Raw genomic sequence first — 23231 nt, 5'->3', positions numbered from 1 at the left:
GTCCCGTCAATAGTGTCTTTCTCGAGGTTCTCCTCCGATCCCTTGACTAGGCGACACATCCCCATCCCCGGATTTTCCCGATCGGGGGAAATAGGGTATCTCGAGAGGAAGTCAGCATTGCCCTGATTCGACCCCTTGCGATGTTTCACCTCGAAGTGATACAGCTGCAATGCCAAGAACCAGCGGAGGATACGTTCATTGTGGCCCTTGTTCCGCTGGAGCCAGGTGAGAGGGGCATGGTCCGTAAAGAGGATAAAGGGCCTGCCTTCCAAATAATAGCGAAGCTTCTCCACCCCCCACCTCACAGCCAGACACTCCTTCTCGATGGTGGAGTAGACCTGCTCCCTGGGAAAGAGCTTCCTACTGATGTACAATATAGGGCGCTCAAGACCCTCCGCATCCTCCTGGGAAAGCACTGCCCCTATCCCAACCCCCGAGGCGTCTGTTTGGAGGATAAAGGGTTTCTGAAAGTCAGGGGCTACCAAGACAGGAGAAGAGGTAAGAGCGTCCTTGAGGGCCTGAAAGGCCATAGCTTCCGGCTCACTGGGAGCCCGCAAGCGGGGCGAAGTCTGGGATTTTCGTAGGAGATCAGTCAGGGGACTGGCGATTCTAGCAAAGTGTGGGACAAACCGTCTGTAATAGCCTACTAATCCTAAAAAACGCCCTAAGATCCCTCTTCGTCTTGGGATAGGTCAAAGCCTGCACAGCGGCCACCTTCTCTGTCTGGGGTTTTAGGTTCCCGTTACCGAGCAGAAACCCTAAATATTTCACCTGGTGATAGGCCACCCGGGACTTTTTGGCGTTTATGTGGAACCCAGCTTGGCAAATGCTGTCTAATATGCGGTTCAAGTGGTGAAGGTGTTCTGGCCACGTCTTACTGAAGATGACAATATCGTCTAGGTAGGCAGAAGCATAAGGAAGGTGTGGTCGGAGAAGGGTATCCATGGTCCGTTGAAAGGTTGCCGGGGCCCCATGCAACCCAAACGGGAGGACCGTAAACTGGTAATGCCCCGAGGGAGTTGAGAAGGCGGTTTTCTCCTGGTCACTCGGGGCAAGGGGAATCTGCCAATACCCCTTGGTGAGGTCAATAGTGGTTATATACTTGGCCTCACCAAGGCGTTCCACCAACTCGTCAACCCGGGGAAGAGGGTACGCGTCCTGCTTTGAAACCCTATTGACCGCCCTGAAATCAATACAAAAACGGATACTTCCGTCAGGTTTTGGCACTAGAACAACCGGGGAACACCAATTACTTTGGGAAGGGACAATGACACCCGTTTTTAGCATTTGTTGTATTTCGGCTTGGAAGGCCGCTCGCCGGGCCTCAGGTATCCGATAAGGTTTTTGCTTGACTACAACCCCCACTGGGGTCGGTATGGTGTGTACAGCGAGGTGTGTTCTTCCGGGCAGGTCGGAGAATATCCCTGAAAAGTGGTGTAGCAGGGAATCAATAGCGTCCCTCTGGGAGGCAGACAGCTCGGGGTTGATAGGTAATTCAGGAATGGTATGTGACAGAGGGGCGGAAAAGGAAACCGGTTGAGAAGAAGTCGGAGGGGTTCTCAGCCATTTTTTCAGGATATTAATGTGATATAACTGAGTTTTGGTTCGAGACATTTGGAGAACGTAGGAGGTTCTACCCACTTTTTTCACCACCTGAAAGGGACCTTGCCACTCTTTTCTCATCTTTTGAGCCGATGTGGGTAGCAACACCAAGACCCATTCCCCCACATCTAGCTCCCTCCACTTTTTCCCCTTGTCATAGAAATACTTCTGTTTGGTTTGGGCAAAGGCTAGGTGTTCATGGGCTAGAGTCCTTAATTTATGTAACCTAGACTGCAACCGCCAGGTATAGTCTAGGAGGGCCTCCGCTTCCTCTTTCCCCTCTGTTTCCCAACTGTCTTTCGTTATTTCGAGCAAGGTTCTTGGTTTCCGCCCAAAAAGGAGCTCGAAAGGAGAAGCCCCTAAGCTGGACTGAGTTTGACTCCGTAACACAAACAGAGCCAACGGCAACATTTGATCCCAATTCCTCCCATCCCCAGACAGAAGTTTTTTTAGGGTCAGTTTGAGGCTTCCGTTATAGCGCTCGACCAACCCGTCTGTCTGGGGGTGGTATACTGAGGTTTTTATGTGTCTGATGTTGAGCTGGTGGCACACCTGTTTCATCAGTCTTGACACGAATGGGGTTCCCTGGTCAGTGTCCATTTCCCTAGGGAAACCCATTCTGGAAAACACTTCTATCAGACGCTGAGCTATAGCGTTGGTGGTGGCTGCTCGGAGGGGAAAAGCCTCCGGATATCGGGTGGCGTAATCCACCAAAACAAGGGCATACTGATGTCCTCGACTAGACTTGGGCAAGGGGCCAATGAGATCCATTCCTAGCCTATCAAACGGTTTGCCTATAATGGGAAGCGGTTGCAAGGGGACCGCCGGAGGTGTGTAGGGATTGCGCCGTTGACATATGTGGCATTCTTGGCAGTATTTCTGGACCTGGGCATATACCCCTGGCCAGAAGAAATGTTGCAGTATGGCTTGACCCGTTTTTTCAGCCCCAACGTACCCAGCCAAAAGATGGGCATGGGCAAAAAAAAGGATTTGATCCCTGAAATCAGAGGGAACCAGTAGTTGAGGAACAGCGTCTTCCTTCGCTAACCGGTAGAGAAGACCCTTCTGTTCCACAAAGGTAGGGTACGATTTGGTCGCTTGGTTTTGCTCGGCCCTGGCTTTAGACCAGGCGTTAATAAGGATTGCATCATTTAGTTGGGCCGTACGAAAGTGGGTGTCCTTAGCCCAGGGTTCGGGGGTCAATACGGAGACTGGCCACTGTTTCTGGGAAGAGAGAACTTCCCTCATCATGGAGGAAAAACAGGGATTGTCGGTTCCCAAGATGACGGGTTCTGGAAGCAGGGGAAGCACCCCCACTATCGCAGTCATGTTGGCTCCTGTGGGTGTTTGCAACTGGATCGTGGCTAGAGGGTAATCCCTCACCTCCCCATGAACGCACCTTATACCAACCCTTCTACCTGGTAAGACCCAAGAGGGGTGTATGAGCTCCCGTCTGGCTACAGAGTGCTTACAGCCTGAGTCTAGTAGGGCCCTTACACCTCTACCCTGAATCTTTACACTCACGTAAAATACGGGTCCAGTCTCCTGAGCGAAGAGAAGAGAGTGGGGCAGATAGCTCACGTCCATTGGTTCCTCCTCTTTGTCCCTCTTCTTCCTGCAGTAGCGAGCTATGTGACCCCACTCCCCACAATCATAGCACTGGGGGCCTGAGAAAGGGGGGTGATCAGGTCGGGTTCCCCGGTTTCATACTGGCTCAGGAATCACTTTGTTATACTTCCGGTCTCCTCTCCCCTGGATGGCGGTTTTTATGGGTCTCTCGGGTTCCTTCAGAGGGCGGCCTTGAGCTCGGGCGTAGGATGTGGCCATATCCACAGCCTGTTCTAGAGTCAAGCCGGCATGTTGTTTCAACCATCGTTGGCTGGGATAGGGGAGGGCCTCCAGGAATTGTTCCAGGTATATCTTACCCATTACTTCCTCCATACTGGAGTTCTGGGGTTTTAGCCATTGATCCGCCGCTTCTTTCAATTTAAAGAACAAAGCCTTTGGTAGGTCGCCAGGTGCTCCTCGCTCCTGCCGGAACCGCAGCCGATGAGTCTCGTCATCCACCCCCAGTCTGTCTAGAATATACTGCTTTATAATGGCGTAGGTAGCGGTTCCACCTTTATTGACAGTCTGATATGCCGCCTGGGCTTCCCCCACCAACAAGGGGGCTAGATAAAAGGGCCATCTCTCTCCCGCCCAAGCACTAGCCCTGGCGGCTCTTTAGAAGTTCAAGAAGAAAGCTAAGGGGTCCTCTCCTGGGGCGAACTTCTGAAGAGGGACCCCGGTTCCTGGAGGGGCGGCCGCTCTAGCCTGACACAGAGAGACCGTAAGGTGAGCGTGTCCTTCGGCCAATTTGACCAGATTCTCCGCTTGTGTTTGGATGGCCGATGTGAAGACGGCTCGATCGGCCTCTGCTTGGGTGGAGGCCCGTTCTATGGCCCACTCCATTTTCGCCTGCCCTTCCCTCATTTGGTGAATAATGGTATCCATCCTGTATCGGGTGGTGGTTCGGAAACGCTCCTATCTGGCTCGCCACTTGTCGCCTAGGCGCTATCCTCTCCGGGTATCTGACAAGAACGCCACTAGACGAATGGATAGGGTTGAGGTTTTATTTAGAGAGTAAACACAGTGTTCGGATGTCCTCTTTCTTTCTTCCTCGCTAGATGGTAGAAGGGCTGAGGTTGCAGTCACGAAAGTAGGGGTCCTGGTCAGGGTGGTGCCTTGTTCGTCTCGGTTATCTTCACCTCGGCGGGGTCCTGTTTCTGCTGGGAGTTGCCTCAGCGGAATGCGTAAAGGAAGGTAAGAGCAAGGGTTAGGTTGCTATCCTGATACGTCAGAGATTTGAGGGGGAAAGGGTAGTGAGGACTCACCGGGGGTCCGTCACCGTAAGTACACACGTGATCAGGGGGAAGCTCTGTGAGTGTTTCGGGTACTAGGAACACACACCCAGAGAGAAAAATAAAACCCCAACCCCCCCCCCCCAAGACACCCCGTGACCTCCCCACACAAAAGCAAAAACCCACCTGGATTAACTCCCTCCCCTTGTGGACAGTAGCCCCAGGACCCGGCCCCGTACCTTTCCCAGCCACGCTCCTCCGGGCGCGTGGCGGGGCGAGATGCCGTGAAGTTGGCCTCATGGCTCTGCAGACAGCTCGGCTCCTGCCGCTCCTCCGATCTCTGGCTTCCGTCCTCCGTACTCCTCCCGACTCCTCGTTCCCGTTGCACTGCTCGCTCCGTCTCCTACTCCAAAGGCTTTCGCGCCGTCAGTTCTCCGGACTTCCGTTTTACGGGTCTCCCTGCAGTCTGATTCGTCCATTCCTGGTGACGTCGTCAGAGCCGCACCTCCCTCCACATCAATCCAGTCCACGTTAAAGGGGCCGCCAGCACCCTGCATGGGAGGTGTAAAAGTCCCGTCAATAGTGTCTTTCTCGAGGTTCTCCTCCGATCCCTTGACTAGGCGACAAGCCCTTTTTGGGGTTTTCCGTAATGCACAATTCACACTAATACAATTCTATATTCTCCACAGAGCATACCTTTCGGCAGCCAGGTTAATTAGGCTTTTCCCGGACACCTATTACTCCTGTCCACACTGTAATTCCTGTGAAGCTGACTTCAAACACACCCTCTGGGCTTACCCGGAACTAGGTGACTGAAAGCCTTTCCAGTATCACTAAATTTCCTGGCCCGGCCACCAGGGAAGTTTTGTTCCTAGGCCTTTACAAATGCACTAAAAGACACAAGGTAATATCCAGATTTCTAGCTCTGGCCTTTCTGATAGCACAAACTCACGTCGCAATGGAGGAGCAGAAACCCCCCACGCAGCATATAGTGGTTATTTGCCTTCATCCTCTGACTGGAAGCTAAGAATGTGCATAGTGAGGAGGACCATGGCCTCCAACACCATCCGATAGCACCAGTGTGGAATGGACTTCTTGAGGAACTGACCGCCCCAACAGAGGATCTGCTGTCCTCCTAATACTTTCAGTATCTCCATGCCCTGCTTATTTGCAGCTCACAAAATATATTGGGGCTATATCCCTCACAGCCCACACTATAAACTCAGCCTTCCATTCCTCCCCATAAAAGCCTCCTTCCTTCATGAATCTGTCCCGCACCTACAGTTAGCCATGATTCTCCACACCTTCATCATAGTCCAAATAATGCTGCTTGTGTGCTGACTGCATGACCCACCTATGCATCCAGCCCGGGGGGGGATAGATGAAGGTGAGATCTGCCAAAGGACACTACGTCCTGCGCTGAACAATGCACCTATCTGGACACACAATATTGTCATTCTAATGCTGAGCATGTGCCTTGTTAAATACACAATCTTAATAAAACCAGTTGAAAAAGGTCAGTAGATTCAACAGAAGGGTCATATCTGACATATACTGTGAAGTGTAGTGGAATGGAATCATCTCAGATGAGATGTTCAGCAGTTGTGACTGATTCAAAAGCCAGTGCTAAATCCATAAAAGCAATACCCACTTCTCCTTATTTTGCCTTCATATTTTTTGCAATGGTGGCCTAAAGGTTCATGCCTTTTTCTCTCCTGTCTCACTCTTTCTTAAATCCAAATAGCACATCAGATTATTTAGCCTTTTCTTTGGCCCACTTCTGCAATCTTCCTAGATGCAATCTGGACAGCAGTTTAACATAGGAATCTATAGGTAAGATTGGATAGTAGATAACATGCAGAATCACCTCTCTCCACCTTCTTTAAAAATTGGACTTAAGGCAAGATTGTGTGAGAAAGTGCTCAATAAATGTTGCACTCAGCACTTCAGTTTGCATGGGACAAAGGTTGTCTTGATCATGTTTAAATTGGTTGAATGCCACCCTGGTCTTGGTCAGTGTTAGACCCGGCCCTCGTAACATAGCCATCCCTGTCCTCGCACCACATAACCTGACTCCTGCACCTCACGCAGCCCCCGAGCCCACGGCCTAGCCGATCCTTCCCACCAGAACACACACACACCCGACCCGGACTTCCCCGTCCGTGGCCTTCCTCCCTTCGGCCACACCGCGTGCCCACTCCCTGCACCATGATGGCCGCCCGGCCCCAGCGCGACCCTGGCCTAGAGGCGCCACTCCGGCTGGAGGACATCGCGCTCCCATTGGGATGAGAGAGGGAGGAGCAGTTTCCATCGCACCTCTGAGCTCCCCTGAGAAGGTGGGTTTCGATCGGCCCTCCGGCCTCCCCGAGGGCTGGCTCCACGCCTGCTGGGTGTCTGGGACTCCTCCCGACCCGGCCCTGAAAGGATCAAAAGACAATGGCAGGAAACCCCGACAAGCGACCCCCAGGTGACAAGACCCCTGCCTGCACAGACTCCGGACATCAAAGAGGAGTCGTCCTATAACAAGGGGTGCTCTGGGATTAGCCGGCAGATTCGCCTTTGGAAACACCTGAGCCCTGCTGAGTGACTCGCGGCTCCCTGAAAATCGTAAGACCTCCGAACCTGTGCTTGAGCCCTGCTGAGTGACTCGCGGCTCCCTGAAGATCGTAAGACCTCCGAACCTGTGCTTGAGCCCTGCTGAGTGACTCGCGGCTCCCTGAAGATCGTAAGACCTCCGAACTTGTGCTTGAGCCCTGCTGAGTGACTCGCGGCTCCCCGAAAGATCGTAAGACCTCCGACTTGTGCTTGAGCCCTGCTGAGTGACTCGCGGCTCCCACAGACTCTCTTGGTCCCGCCGGATCCCGACGACGACCAGCGTATCCCCCAGCTCGAGGATTGTGAGCTGTGCGCCGGGTACGCTCCTGCATTTGATCCATATCCCCAAAGACTGTCCCGCTACCTCCTACCCCCCTCCAAGACTCTGTGAGCCCGCGCTCCACTTGTATATATCTGCCTTACTGATCATAAAGATCCTACAACTCCGATCTGATAAAGATTTGCTCTTAAGAACTCCCGGTGTGGTGTCTCTTTGTCGTGTGGTGCCGAGTGTACGATCCTAGATACGAGATTCCTCCCCTGAGGAGTCTCCCGCCAGTGCCCGGCTACGATACCTCGAGGGTTGGTCTCAGGATAGCCAGGACCCCCTCCGGGCTCCTCTGAGGTCGCCTTCTAACATTGGTGGCAAGCGACGGGATTCGGGCCCATAATCTAGAGATTGTACCGTAAACGGCTGACGCACTACCGACAAAGATGGCAGAAGGAAACGCCATGGTTCTCACAGAAAACGACACCAGTACCGTGTTCCAGGCGGAACAATTGGAGGAGTACACACACAGAGAATTGAAGCAATTCTGCAAAGAACTCAAAATCGCTACCACTGGTCTCAACACCAAAGAAGATATGCAGAAGGCACTAAAAGCTTGGGTGGATTCTGGAGCCCCCCGCCCAGAAGGAGCGGTGGAGCTCCACGACGAAGCTGGACCCTCCCAAGGAGAACGCAGCAGCAACCAGGTGCGAAGCTTCGTACCAGACGGGGGCCTATCCCCGGAGGAACTCGCAGACGGAGAAAGAAGTCGCCATCACGAACTCGAATTAGCCAAACTCAAAATCGAGGGCGAGTTGAAATTAGCCGAGAAAAAGCTAGCAGTGGAACAGATGCGGGTGCAAGGAGAACTAGAAGAGAAGAAACTCCAACGGGAACACGAAGGAGTTACTCTACGGGCACCCCGTCCGGGGGCCCCTCAGCCTGGTCAAGAAGACAATAGGAAAAAAACATTCTGATAAACAATAAGAGTTTGAAATCTGCCTAAGGAATCATATAGGCATGTGTCTGCAAAATGGAGAGCATCAATGCATTACCTGGGGATGAAAATCACTTAAAGGTAATTTGATTCTCTGTTTTAATCTCAAATAATTTGCTAGGAAACTTCCCTTCATTCATTGCAATGTTCCAATTCTTCATTTTTTTCATGATTGGTAATTCTTTTAAACCTTCCAAGGCCCATTCTTCATGTGAAAAACAGTTTTATTTATTACCTAGAAAGTGAATGGGGTTTTGGTCAGACCTAAAAATATTCCAATAGTTCTTCGTTTTTTTGTTTTTGAGGAAGTTGTTCAACTTTTGCATGGATTTGAATTAAACGTTGGTATCGGGGCAATTCATTTGTGGTTCGGGACAAATCAAACACCTTTTGTTGCACTTCATTTCCATATCAGTTAGTTATGTTAGAATAATTAATGTTTTACTTTGTTCTAACTCCTTAATACACAGCTGTCTTCCCCTTCCTTTGCACTGTTGGTTTCCTTTCTCTGGATAATGAAGCTTCTTAAAAAACAAAAGGTTACACTGTTTTTTTGTTTTTGTTAGCTCTTTGCTAGTTGCCTTCTGAACTCTGTTCGTACCTTATGTGCTTATGTTTTGCTTGTCCCGGTGCTGGAATCATTTGAGGGTTGTTTCTGTCTTGTTAACCTTTAATATCCCTTTCCATTTTATCTGTGAATTTCTCAAGGCACTTAGTTATTCTGTCTCACTTTGTGTTTGCAGTGGAGTCTTGAGTATTTGTATCTCTAGGTCTAATTGAATTAAAAGGTTTTGATAGTTGTTTATGGTAATAATAAAAGATGAAACAAACCTTTATGGAGTATTTGATGCCATTCGCTAACACAGTCTTTATGTTTTTTAGAGACTTAGCTTTATCGTCAGACGTAATCTACTCTGGATTCTTTGAATTTAAAGATATTGTGGAAGTTAAATTACATGTCATTTTTTAGTTATTTAGGGAGAAACTAATATTAAAGGTATTTCAGAATCTGTTCTGCTTTAGTTTCAAGGGTTTAACATAATATTTTAATTTTTGTAGACAGAAATGTCATACATTGAAAAAGTTTGAAGAGGGGTTCTGTACTTCACAGCTTATAAAGTTAGGAGAAGAATAATAAAAATATTGGAAGACGAGATTAAATGTTTATGCCATTTTTATTTGCTCGTTGGAATAAAAGGGAATACTGAAAACATAAGATTTATAAACATCTAGCAAGCGTGTTCTTATTAAAATATGCAAACTTGAGTCCTCATTAAATGTTTTGAGACAATCCGTTAATTCTAAGCTGAGTTATGGATACACTAGGCAGCACTCTAAAGGGAAAGAGTAAAGAAATCTTTAATTTTAAATAATTGTGAAGTCGGATAACAATGGTGCACCTAGCTACATCTGACCACTATTGGTTTCCTATGGATGGTAACCCCAGTACACATCCACTAGAAACCAGCAGAGGTAATCAATGCTTATCGGTGTATAGTGTTCTTATTCACAGCTGAGCAATTTCGTTTTGTGGATGGTACTTTTCTACTGTCATTAGTAATTCCTTGCATATTTAATTGTTTACCATTTATTGCTGGAGATAAAAACTGGAGTGCACATCTTTGGCGTTGTGTTTTCGCTCGCTAATCAAGGTTGGGAGTATGACAGGTGTATTCTATACATGGCATCTCTTCCTTGTGATAGTAACTAATGTTGTTTCTTCTCTCACAGGTCATCCGAGGGCTTAGTGCTGGCGCTCGAGTCTTCGAGTATATGATGCAGGAACCTCAGATTCCAATAGCTGGAGGTGCGCGGATTCCCAGCCATTCTCTCATGGGTCAGGTTTCATTTAAGAATGTCACATTCAGGTTTGTAACGTCATTGCATTGTGCCAAACACCCCTTTATAGAGACGGCATATGGACACCAAAAACCCATCACCTAAGGTCCCTGTAAGAACACCTGTGCCCTAATCCGAAATCTTGATAGGGAAACCTAGTGCCCTCTACTCCTGATCTCTATGGACATTTTGTTCACTGGTTGATATAGGCTTAGCAGTCTCTAGGTCAGGTCTGTCACCAAATCGGACTGAAATAATTATGTACAAGATTAATAGGTTTGGTCAGATGTACCTCTTGCTCCCCTTCAACTACCCACTGAGGAGAAAGTGCCTCTTCTCTCACATAAACAAATATTTCACTTGATCACAGCAAAGAAATTGCAAAGAATGACAAGGTCTTTGTGATGGTTTGTTGATCCCTGCCATACCATCAAAGAGATTAAATCTTAGACAGTCTCTTCTTAGTCTCCTGTGCAGGCTCAAATCTTTCCTTGTACATCATGTGCTCCAACCACATGAACCTGTTCCTCATGCATTAACAGGGTCAACACCCTGCTTTCACATTTCTTACTTTCAGGCAGAATGATGATCAAGTGAATAAGGCTTTCTGGGTTCTCCTGTGGTGATTCAACGCAACGAAAAGAGTGACTAACATGCGGCCCCTTGACCGAAAAGCTACAACAATAGATTGAATGGAACTCTCCCAAGTAAATAAAGTATCGGATAGGCAGATTGTCATCCCATAGAGGGCACTCCCTACAGCTAATGCACCTGTATCACATGTCTTGAATCATAATTAATAAAGCAAAATGGCAAGCATGGCTGGGGCTGTCTGCGAGTGTTTGAACGGATCTGTCATCGGATATTCATCATGTGTCTTCAGTTAAGTTGGGAGACCATGCATGGCGCGTATAGGGAATCATTGGGCCATTTTGACTCCCTCATACCTGGTTTTATAGATGATCCCCATTATTCCTCCCTGAACAGAGCTAAGATTGCTTCTCTTTTCGTACCTCTCCTGTCTTTGACTTGGGAGACAAAGACATCTCTTTCATATGGAGTTGTCTTCCATGGAATCCTCATCAATAGTCCTAAGCACTTAAATGTCCCACCCATATGCAGGATACCGGATCACTTGGAGATTATATATATATATATATATATTAGTAAAACAGACCACGCTATTTATGTACTTACTTGTCCTTGCAATCTGTCATATGTGGGCAGTACCAAACTTCTCGCCCATAAACGTATTTTGCAACATCTCAGGGCAATTAACAACCAAGATAATACGTACCCAGTTGCACGCCACTTCAAAGAATACCATTCATCGGATAACAAAGAACTTAAATATTTTATCATTGACGCTATACCACCTAGTAGACGAGGCGGCAACAGAGAGAGTGCCCTTAGACGATTAGAAACACATTATATCCTCGAGCTGGATACCAAACATCCCAATGGTTTGAATATCACGGAGGACTTGTACACTTGCCTTTAGTAAATCAAATATTCAATCGTTCCAATAATTTAAAAGATATGAATCGACAATATACACAAAGACAATTACAATCTAGGAACCTGTCTTCACAAGTCTCCTCCCAATACCAATATTGTCTGTATACTTCTCAGTAGTTGCGGGTAACACAGTATTGTATAGACATATTAAAATGTCCACAAATATAAGAATAATACTAGGCTTACAATCATTGATATGAGGAGTACAACATTACATACAATTTATATAATGACTTTTATCAGAGTAGTTTTTATGATATTTAATTTTGTAACATTGGAATTTTAGGATATTTAATACAACTAATTTATTAGATTTTAAATGATTAACTATTATACCATGTTATTTATTATCAATATTTATTATTATGATGGATCATTTATATTATGCACCTCCACAACATATCAACATTGTGATTTCCCTTAGTTGTCAATACTTTGATTATAGACAATGCTTATGCTCAGCATATGAAAAATGTTTTGAAAAATGTATTATACATACACGCAATAACAACATGAATACTTGTATACTCTTACTAAGACTTAATGAATTTATGCAATATGAGATGAAACCTTAAGATATCTAAGAATATATGTATCCGTTCATACATATATATACACTTATACTTTTTAGCACTTGCACTTTATTTACTATGACACTTTCCTTGCACCTTACTGTCAGATTGCCCCACAGTGTGGAAGCGAAACATAAAGGTTTAAGACTTTCAATATGGTCACACAACTGTATGTTACTGAAACGAAAGAAATGTTATTATTCAGAATATCTATTGTTATGACATGCATCTATATCTGGTCAGCAGGATGATGATTCGATCAGAGATGTTTAATATCTGTTATTAAGATATGATGCAAGTAGCCGTCGGCTAAATACAGTCTTTTTACCATGTTTATGCTTGACGTATTGCACTGTCACTTTAAATAACGTAAGGTCACTCTGTACCCCTGTCATGTGATCAAGGTTCTTTTCGAACCGAAACGCGTCAAGACCGTACAGGCGAATAAACTATGCACTTTTGGCACCTACCTGTGGTCCGTCTCCGTCTATGGCGTGAAGCTTACTGATTGACGGTGTGATTCGATATATATATATATATATATATATATATATATATATATATTTCTCAACAAAATAATTGCCACAACCACAATAGGGCTAATCCTTCACCAGATCAATTAAATGATCTGGTGAAGGATTAGCCCTATTATGGTCGTGGCAATTATTTTGATGAGAAATCTGAAAGACGGCATGCTCCGCCGCCATCGGACGACCTGCCTGCCTGGGGCGAGGGGAGACGGAAGGAGCAAAGAAATCGGAATATATATATACATACATACATACTACTGGCGGCCGCCAGTAGGTAGTTATAGTTAGGACCTATTATCCAAAGGAAATCTGCAACATTCTATTTGGAATAACTTTGGCGCCGGTTGACGAATCTTCGTGAAATTTTCAAAACTGGTGGGGCGCTCCGGTCTGCTCCTATCCTGTAAGTCTCGGGGTGATTCGTCAAGCGGGGGTCGAGAAAAAAGGGGGGTCCCAAAACGTGTTTTCCCCATGCAATTTTCCATAGGAACCTTTAATAGCAGCTACAGCCCGAACTGCTGAACGGAATTACACCAAATTAGGCAAAAAGGTAGCCCTTGGTTCAGAGTTGTGCCTTTTGGTTAAATGGTTTAAATCCATTCAGAAGTACCTGAGAAAATCAAAAGTAAAATCACATATATATCTGGGCGGAGCCTAACCACACATCTCATCGTGAGATCTGATTGGCTGTCAGCACTTCATCCAAGAAGTGTTGGCAGCCATCTTGGGACCAATATACACGATAGCACCACATTAAAAAGCAATGCAGTTAATAGAAGGTTTTAAGACTATAGTTACATTATAAATCATTTGTTGATGGTACCATACCCATATTAGGAATTGTGGTGTGTTCTAGGGTGATTTTAGCATGTGAAAAAGCCTTCTGCTGGGATATCATGTTTGAGAGAAATCTGTTTTCTCATGCTTTTCCCACAGAGGTTTGGAAGGTGATCTATAAGCTAAACTGAGAACATATTTTCTGTCAATTCACATTATCTTTCTCAGTCATGTGAGGGTGAAGTCTGACATTCTCAGTAAAACATGTACATCCAACAAGGGCAGAGACTGTCAGTTGATTCCTTTGTGTTCTACTGCTGCTTCCCAGAGTGTATTAAAGAACAACTAGAGCGCTAACAGTCATACTTATGACAAATGTATTGCACACCTGAAGCCATCTTGATTGGAATAAAGTGGTAACTCTTAAAACATTTAATTTAAAAAGGAACAAAATGAGAAAGTATGATTAGTGCTGCAGAAAGAAAAATTAGGGCACATTTTGAGTGACTTCTCAAACCCTCTTCTATTTCATTAAAAAATTCTGACATGCAGACTGAAACATGCACTTTCAATACCAGCAGCAGACTTCCCTGGTGAGCAGTAGCTTTACTACAGTGATCTAATGAGCAACTAGAGTGCTAACATTCTGAATTTATGACAAATGTGTGTCACATCTGAATGCCTTCTTGATGAAATCAAAGTACAAAACTGAAAGTATTTCCTACTGAGGAGACTGTAGTAAATGAGGAAATTAGGAAACTTCATAACAAATAAGTCTCCCAAGATGGCCATCAGAGACGAAAGAGCCCAACTGTAGCACAAATATCACCCAGATGTAGCCCAAGTATAGCCCAATGACAGAATGTCCCAGAGTGTTCTAAAGAACAACTAGAGCGCTAACAGTCTTACTTATGACAAAAGTATGGTACACCTGAAGCCATCTTGATTGGAATAAAGTGGTAACACTTAAAACATTTAATTTGCAAAGGAACAAAATGAGGGGGTTCATTTTGCCATAGAAATTATGATTAGTGCTGCAGAAAGAAAAATAAGGGCACATTTTGACTTCTCAAATCCTCTTCTATGTCATTAAAATATTCTGACATGCAGACTGAAACATGCACTTTGAATACCAGCAGCAGACTTCCCTGGTGCGCAGTAGCTTTACTACAGTGATCTAATGAGCAACTAGAGTGCTACCATTCAGAATGTATGGCAAATGTGTGACACATCTGAATGCCTTCTTGATGGAACCAAAGTAAACAAGCATTGAAAATGCAATAGATCTCGCCCTCGTTTAAGTTAAAGCAATTCTGTTTGTAATTAGGTGGCTTTTTAGTTTTGCTTGTATTAGTGTTTTTGAAACTTTCATGTACATAACATGCATATGTATGCATATATGTATGAATGCATTTATATTTGTATTTATATAGATATGCAGATTATATATATGTTTTTATATGTGTGTGTATATATGTATATATACACATACATATATATAAATGCATATATATATATGTGCATGTGTGGGTGTGTGTAGAGAGAGGTAGAGATGTAGTGGTAGTGGTGTAGAGGTAGAGGTAGAGAGGTAGAGGTTGAGAGGTAGAGAGTAGTAGAGAGAGAGGTAGAGAGTGAGTAATAGAGAGTAGGGAGTGAGTAGTAGAGAATAATAGAGAGAGTAGCAGAGAGTGAGTAGTAGAGAGTGAGTAGTAGAGAGTGAGTAGTAGAGAGTGAGTAGTAGAGAGTAGTAGAGAGCGAGTAGTAGAGAGTGAGTAGCAGAGAGTAAGTAGCAGAGAGTGAGTAGCAGCGAGTTGTAGAGAGTGAGTAGCAGAGTGAGTAGTAGAGATAGAGTAGTAGTGAGTGAGTAGTAGAGAGTAGTAGAGAGTGAGTAGTAGAGAGTAGTCAGTCAGTGTCAGTCAGTCAGTGTCACAGTGTCAGTCAGTGTCAGTCAGTCAGTCAGTGTCAGTCAGTCAGTGTCAGTCAGTGTCAAGTCAGTCAGTGTCAAGTCAGTCAGTGTCAATCAGTCAGTGTCAGCTAGAGCAGCACTGCTAATCTGGTTCTCTGGCACTACAACAACTCTGCTGACCTGGTTCTCTGGCTCTAAAGCAGCTCTGCTGACCCGGTTCTATGGCTCTAAAGCAGTTCTGCTGACATGGTTCTCTGGCTCTAGAGCAGCTATGCTGACTTGGTTCTCTCCCTCTAGAGCAGCTCTGCTGACCTGGTTCTCTCCCTCTAAAGCAGCTCTGCTGACCTGGTTCTCTGGCTCTAAAGCAGCTCTGCTGACCTGGTTCTCTGGCTCGAAAGCAGCTCTGCTGGCCTGGTCCTCTGGCTCTAAAGCAGCTCTGCTGACCTGGTTTCTCTGGCTCTACAGCAGCTCTGCTGACCTGGTTCTCTGGCTCAAAAGCAGCTCTGCTGGCCTGGTCCTCTGGCTCTAAAGCAGCTCTGCTGACCTGGTTTCTCTGGCTCTACAGCAGCTCTGCTGACCTGGTTCTCTGGCTCTAGAGCAGCTCTGCTGACCTGGTTCTCTGGCTCTAAAGCAGCTCTGCTGACCTGGTTCTCTGGCTCGAAAGCAGCTCTGCTGGCCTGGTTCTCTCCCTCTAAAGCAGCTCTGCTGACCTGGTTTCTCTGGCTCTAGAGCAGCTCTGCTGACCTGGTTCTCTGGCTCTAGAGCAGCTTTGCTGACCTGGTTCTCTGGCTCTAAAGCAGCTCTGCTGGCCTGGTTACTCTCGCTCTAAAGCAGCTCTACTGACCTGGTTTCTCTGGCTCTACAGCAGCTCTGCAGACCTGGTTGTCTGACTCTAGAGCAGCTCTGCTGACCTGGTTCTTAGGCTCTAGAGCAGCTCTGCTGACTTTGTTCTCTGGCTCTAAAGCAGCTCTGCTGACCTGGTTCTCTGGCTCTAGAGCAGCTCTGCTGACCTGGTTCTCTGGTGCTAAAGCAGCTCTGCTGACCTGGTTCTCTGCCTCTAGAGCAGCTCTGCTGACCTGGTTCATATCATTTTAGAACATAAAAATATTTCACGTGAGTCGCGCACCCCAGCACGTATATGACATCACGTGGGACCCGCCACCGCGCAAGCATCTCGTACCGTAATACGCATGTGTCGCGAATGCACGGGAGCAGGAGTCGCGGACTGGTCGCATACCAATCGCGCACATCACGTAATATTAAATGTATATGATGTAACTGAAAAACACGCGGCCGTCGCACACCGTACGCGGATCCTTCATGACTTTTCTAAAATGGCGGCTAGAATCCGTGCACCCACCGTGATGTGTACGCTGTGAGTGCGCGGCTCCGATTTAAAAAAAAAAAATTTGGGAAAAAATGAAAATAATATAAATATATTAAAATAAAAAATGAAAACAAAAAAGTTATCAATATTTCAGTTTGAATTTTTTTTTTTTAGCAATTTTCTGAAAAATATATAATGTTATTTAATGAATAAAATATTTATAAATAAACAGTTAAAAAAAACTGTAGAAAATCAGTACAAAAAAATAATTATAACTACTATCACACTTAGAAATTAACATTTAAAAAACCTTTGAAATTCACTGAAAAAAACCATAGGTTTCAGAGACGTTATAGTTAGAAATTAGCATTTAAAAAAGCTTTGAAATTCACTGAAAAATCCATAGGTTTCAGATACGTTATAGTTAGAAATTAGCATTTAAAAAACCTTAGAAATTCACAGAAAAAAACATAGGTTTCAGGGGTGTTATAGTTAGCTGGCCATTTCACTCGTACAAAACCATAGAAATTCCTCCGTTATAGTTAGTTCTGCTAACTATAACTCTCGCGCCCGCAATACACTGCTGATGATGTCACATATTGCATCATTCATGACATGCTCAGTGACATCACTGATGACATCACTGATGACATCTCAAATGACATCATCCACGTGACAATCTGATATACATCATCATACACTAGTATAACCTTTCATCACTCACTGTAAAATACAGAGTACCATATTTGAAACCATTGACACACCAATACCAGTTACTACATACCCACTCACTGATTCCTAAGTCTACACACACAACTACCCATTCAACAACAGAATCATTTATACATGCAGTCACTAATTAATAGAACACTATCAAATGCACGTATATATAGACATTTTCACATCAGCAGTCATCTTAGTCGGTTATGCAGTCATCCTACTCACACATGAAAAAAATTAATCACACTTACATTTACTCACTTACAGAATTATCCAACAACACCTCATTTATTCAAACACATAGTAACTCATAGTTAATATGTTAAGAAATCACCATTACAATTCTACACTCATTCATATAGTTACTCTCGTAATCACCGACTCTTACACATACTTATTTATATACACCAATTCTCACATACAATGCCTTTTATTATTTTACTTTGTTGAAGATGTACAACTAAAACATATATTCGCTCACCAACACACAAATAAATACACTCAGTCACCCAAACAACTGTTTCCACATGCACTCTTAAACCTATACACCTAGTCAATCAACCATTCACACATCCATGCATAGAGTTACACACACCCCATCCAACCACACACAAACTCAGGGTCCCATACAGATACTCACCCAACTAATCAATAACTAATATACACACTCATGTAGTTAGTGACCAATTGATGCAGCATGTTATACAACAACAGAGACGGTGATGCACACATTCACATAGTTTAGTTACTAATCCATGTATTAAGTGAGACACTTTTAATTACTCACTTAAACAGACAGTCAGACAGCTACTAAATCCTCCATCCAGACAGTTATATATCCACTCAAACTTCAATACAGATTGGTATATATATAATACATATTTAAATTTCAAACTAAACCACATTCACTGGATGATGTCATCAGTGATGTCATTTGAGATGTCATCAGTGATGTCACTGACCATGTCATGAATGATGCAATATGTGACATCATCAGCAGTGAATTGCGGAGGAATTTCTATGGTTTTGTACGAGTGAAATGGCCAGCTAACTATAACACCCCTGAAACCTATGTTTTTTTTCTCTTAATATATATATATACACATATATATTTTCCCTTTTCTTTCATGTGCATTTCCAGGGTCTGGGGTGTATATTTGGCAGGAAATGCTTCAGGCCTTTGTTCTCAGATCTGTAAGGGAACAAAGGTGGATCATTTACACCAGTGCATTTCTGTTTTTTGTCTTTAGCCACAGTCTGTTATCAAGCTTTTATATGCAATGAACCCAACAGGTGTAAGATATGTGGAATATGTCAATATTACTAAGACTTATTGCTACTGTTATTGTATACTGCTTTATAACCTCAATAACTCAATAAACAGAAGTAAACAAAATTTATATATATATATATATATCCAGCAGAAAAGTGGCGTCCTGACACGCCCTTCCATGCGGGTCGGGGCTCACCACGAGCGGACGCCACCGCTTCTTTATTTCACAGCAACTCTTACCAATTACACTAAGAACAAGCCACTTCGGTTGTAGAAGTTGAGTTACAAATATGACACGTTTCGACCTATCCAGGTCTTGGTCACATTACAAAGAGCTTCCGTATTTTCCGTACCTAGTTTTTCGTGTAATATAAAAGCTGGGATAGTTGGCGGGACAGCCAGAAGCTTACTCAAGAACTTGTTCTCTGCCTCCTGAATCTCCTTCCCATCCTTATAGCTCCAGACATCGCATCCATAGGTTGCCACGGAGATGCACGTTTAATTATAAATCTTCAGCAGGGCAGGAAAGGGTTCTTACCCTAGTCTTTTGGCAAAGTTCAAGGTGGCCCCTGCTGCTCTGGTTAGGGTGTTAATTTTTTGGGTTGTTTGGGCATGCCAAGATCCATGCTCATCAAATAGTACCCCTAAATAAGGGAAGGTCGGGACTTTGGTTAATTCAACCCCTTACAGTAAAATTTGGCCTTTGAGGCCTTTCGGGGGACTACGGACATAGTGTGTGATTTTATAAAATTAGTGGTCAGGTCTAGGGAATCCATAAAAGCTATAAAACCATCTAAGAGTAATTGGATGCTCACAGCAGTTCTGGCAAGCAAAACTTCATCGTCTGCGTAAAGGAGTGCAGGTATCATCTTGACCCCAACCCTGGGGATGTCTATTCAACTTGAGATTAAAAAATCCCCTAGCTTATTAATATACAGCCTGAACAACAGGGGGGCCAAGATGCAACCCTGTCGGACCCCTGTCTTCGCATCCCAGGTATCTTTCAAACCACCATCCCTATTGTATCTAACTGCGGCCAATGTGTTTTCATGGGCAGTACATAAAAAAGCCACCAGCTCCACGTCCAGCCCCATATTACTTAAAATCAGCCAGAACTTGTACCTGTTTACATAATCAAAGGCTTGAGTCAGATCCATAAAAGCCAGGTGTAAAGTCCCCCTCTTAGCAAGGGTATATTTCCCGATCACGAAGTGTAAATTGAGACATTGATCCAAGGTCCCTTTTCCCTTCCTGAAACCGTACTGTAAATCAGAAATAACATTGAAATGATCACGCCATGTCGTTATACGTTCCTGTATCACTTTGCCCATAATTTTAGCAGCAGAATCTAAAAGCGAAATTGGTCTGTAGCATGCTGGATCATCCCATGCTCCTTTTTTGAAAATGGGGATAATGACTGCCATTGCCCATGAAGGTGGGAAACCACATGAGCACGCTGCATTAAAAATATGAGTTAAAATCATGGCCCAAACCTCTGGATCAGCCTTGTAAAGATCTGCTGGAACCCCATCGGGGTCGGGAGCCTTACCCCCTGATGTAGAGTGATTGCTTTATGAACCTCATCTATACTGAAGTGGAGGGGAACACTGGGTGACCAACCGTCCGTATGAGCCCCAGCACCCCCTGCGTTAGTGGTGCTAGAAATATGTCCAAAGTGCTGTACCCACTGGTCAGCCGGGATTATGCAATCTACATTGGAATTTGGCATATCATAAAAAAAGGACTGTTTTCCGCCGACCAAAATTTGAAGCTATCTGCCATAACACTTGCTTGGCTTAGAGCCTCCCAGGCCTGCTCTCGTATCTTCTTCTTCCTCTCCTGTACAGCAAGTTTATATGCCTTTCTTCTACTCCTGACCAGCACCTCATCCCTTGGGTTAAGCCTGCAAAAGTTCCCTATGGGTCGCGGAGCAGGTCCTATCAAACCATCTCTTAGCTTTGGGGCCACTTTCTCTGCTCATGGCAGTTAGGTTGGATGATATCTGCTTAGTGATTTTTTTCAAAGGCCTCTAAGTTGACTCTACCATGCATGGTGGGGTCCATTCATGCTTGAACCTCTGTGGCACAAACAGCATATAGATTGTCCAGAAAACATTCTGGGACAACCCTTTCCCACTTTAGCCTGCAAGCTTGATCTTTAGTGCTAATGCTTTTATGTGTAACGCAGGTGGTCATCCCCCCTCTTAAGATGGCAGCGAGGGATAACACGAGTGTGAGGAGATTATGATCACTAAGGCCAGACCAGGCACCACTAAAGTGCTCTACGGCCACAACTAGTGGTGCCGACAGCAATATGTAGTCAATGGTTTTGGGCCTTCCGTTGCCTACATAGGTGGGAACCGGAGCCAATGTGTTTGTTTGCTGTAGGCAGTGTAGATTATATGTTGAAAGTAAACCTTCTGAGAGTGTGCCTGATGGCGTGTACTCAAAATGGTTTAATGATTGAGGAGAGTCCCCCTGCTCCGACGTTTAGGACACAGTTAGAAAAGCACTGATTGATGTTAAAATCCCCTGGAATGATCAGGTCATAATGAACTGGATTAGCTTCCTCATAACGTTCCAGTTCTTCTAGGGCTGGTATGTGTTCTAGCTTGTGGCTTTTGGTAAAGGAGTTGTAGAAATGAACCACTAATTTGGTAGGTGGTTATTGAAAGACAAATCTACTACTAGCACGTGGGATGATCGTCATTCAATCAGTTTGGATTTACAGGAAAGTTGTAGTGAGAATATTAAAAGCAGGCCTCCTCTAGCTCTTCCCATATTCGAAGAAATAGCGTGTTTGCAGAATTAAACAAAACCATCTAAATAAAAACAATCTTTAGCCTCCCACATTTCTTGTATGGCAATAATATGATGCGTTAAAAAGATGTTTTCCCAATGTATATTGCCCCTTTTTGATCTAAGTCCCGCTATATTCCAGGAGAGGACCTAAACATGTTGGGTAACTGTGGAGGTTGATGTGACAGGTGAACTGGGAGATTTATCGCTCGCTTGGCAGGGCATAGGGGCTGGTGGCGTTACAGTATTGTGAGCCTTTGGTGGAAATGTGTTGCCCTGGATCTTTTCTTCTTCCGTCTTTAGTCAGTCATTTTCATCCAGGTCCTGAAGCTTGGCTAGTTGTTGAAAGCGGTTACTCATGGGTAGGTTTGAATCTATGCTACTTATGTGTCTGGCCCTGGCTGGGTTTGAGGGTAACAGCCATCGAGGAGTGACCGGAGGCTGCTTAAGAGGATAAAAAAATTGTAAGGAAGCGATTCTGACTGTGGAGGTAGAGCTGTTCTTATAAACACAGCCCACTAGCAATTTGGCATGCACGGAGTGCTTAAAATTTACCACTATACAATCGCCCAATACACTTTTCTTTGTCTGATGGCCCATCCATCCCACTCTTCTTGCCATGATTATGTCAGAAGCTTTATTCTGGCCATTTACCACATCCTTGCTACACCAGTGGGTAACTTTATGTATTAGGTCCAAGGAAGTTTCCGTAGAACCTTGAGAAGATGAAGGAACCCCTAATAAAACTGTGATAAGGGCAACAGATGCATGTGGCAGGTCAAGGGTACAATTATTCACGTCCTTTGGGGTCGTAAAATGTGACCGGGAAACTGTTGGCAATAGAGCGTCCTTGAATATTGTGGGCTTACTCGTCTGAGTGACCTAGGCTATCTGTGCCACGTGGAATGGTTCATAAGACATGCTATTGAGACTAGGGCTGCTGGGCACTTCCTCCGTATCTTTAGAGCTGATCCCTGAGAAATTTGATTTGAGTTCTCAGGCACAGAGCAAAAAGCACCCCCCCCCCCCCCTCCCCCCCTGCTGGTTTTGGTACTATTGGGTATTTTTTGCACGTGGGGACAAAAGCGTTTACTCTCTTCTCAATCCCTTCCAGCTTTAACATTAACAGTGCTAAAAGAGCTTTAGTCATTTTTTCCAACCTTACAAAAAGAGAGTCCAACAAATGTTCATGATTGAGACTGGCTGAAACTGGAGGTTTGGGCCGTGGAGACTTCTTCGTGGCCTTATTGCAGCCTACTTGCTTCCTCTTGGTGGGTGAATAAATCAAAACGAAATCATCTCCCACTGTAGGATTGGGTGTCAGTGTTTTTGGAAGCGTAATTGGCTCATTGGAAGGGGGGGCCACCACGGGTTCGAGTACTGATGTGACAGAACTTAGATATCCCTCTGGCATTCCCACAATGTCCCCTTTTGTTGCCTGCGCTTCACCATTCAAGTCCACAACAGGGTCCTGGGCAAGTTTCTCTACCTCCAAAGAAAGCCTTCTCTCAGTCAGGGCCATCTCCTGCATTATTACATATGCTTCCCTTGCTAACAATTTATCAATGGTGGCTTCCGTGCTGCCACCCGAGGGGCCCCCCTTGCACAACTTCCTTTCACCCATATTGTAAACACCTTATTAACCAACCTTATATAATGGTCAGTATAA

General features: G+C 44.9%; 1 protein-coding gene across 1 annotated transcript in view; it reads left to right on the top strand.

Annotated features, from left to right (window-relative positions):
- The window catches only part of ABCB8 (ATP binding cassette subfamily B member 8), a 432700-nt gene that overhangs the window by 304324 nt on the left and 105145 nt on the right, over nt 1-23231 (top strand). Inside the window, exon 11 of the mRNA XM_085628480.1 lies at nt 10034-10170. Coding sequence (XP_085484606.1) covers nt 10034-10170 — 137 coding nt within the window. The remainder of the gene's footprint in view (nt 1-10033; nt 10171-23231) is intronic.

This window comes from Triturus cristatus, chromosome 10, assembly GCF_964204655.1.
Source record: "Triturus cristatus chromosome 10, aTriCri1.1, whole genome shotgun sequence".
Taxonomy (NCBI): Eukaryota; Metazoa; Chordata; class Amphibia; order Caudata; family Salamandridae; genus Triturus; species Triturus cristatus.
Note: the sequence above shows the minus strand (reverse complement) of the source record. Positions and strands in the feature narration are given on the sequence as shown.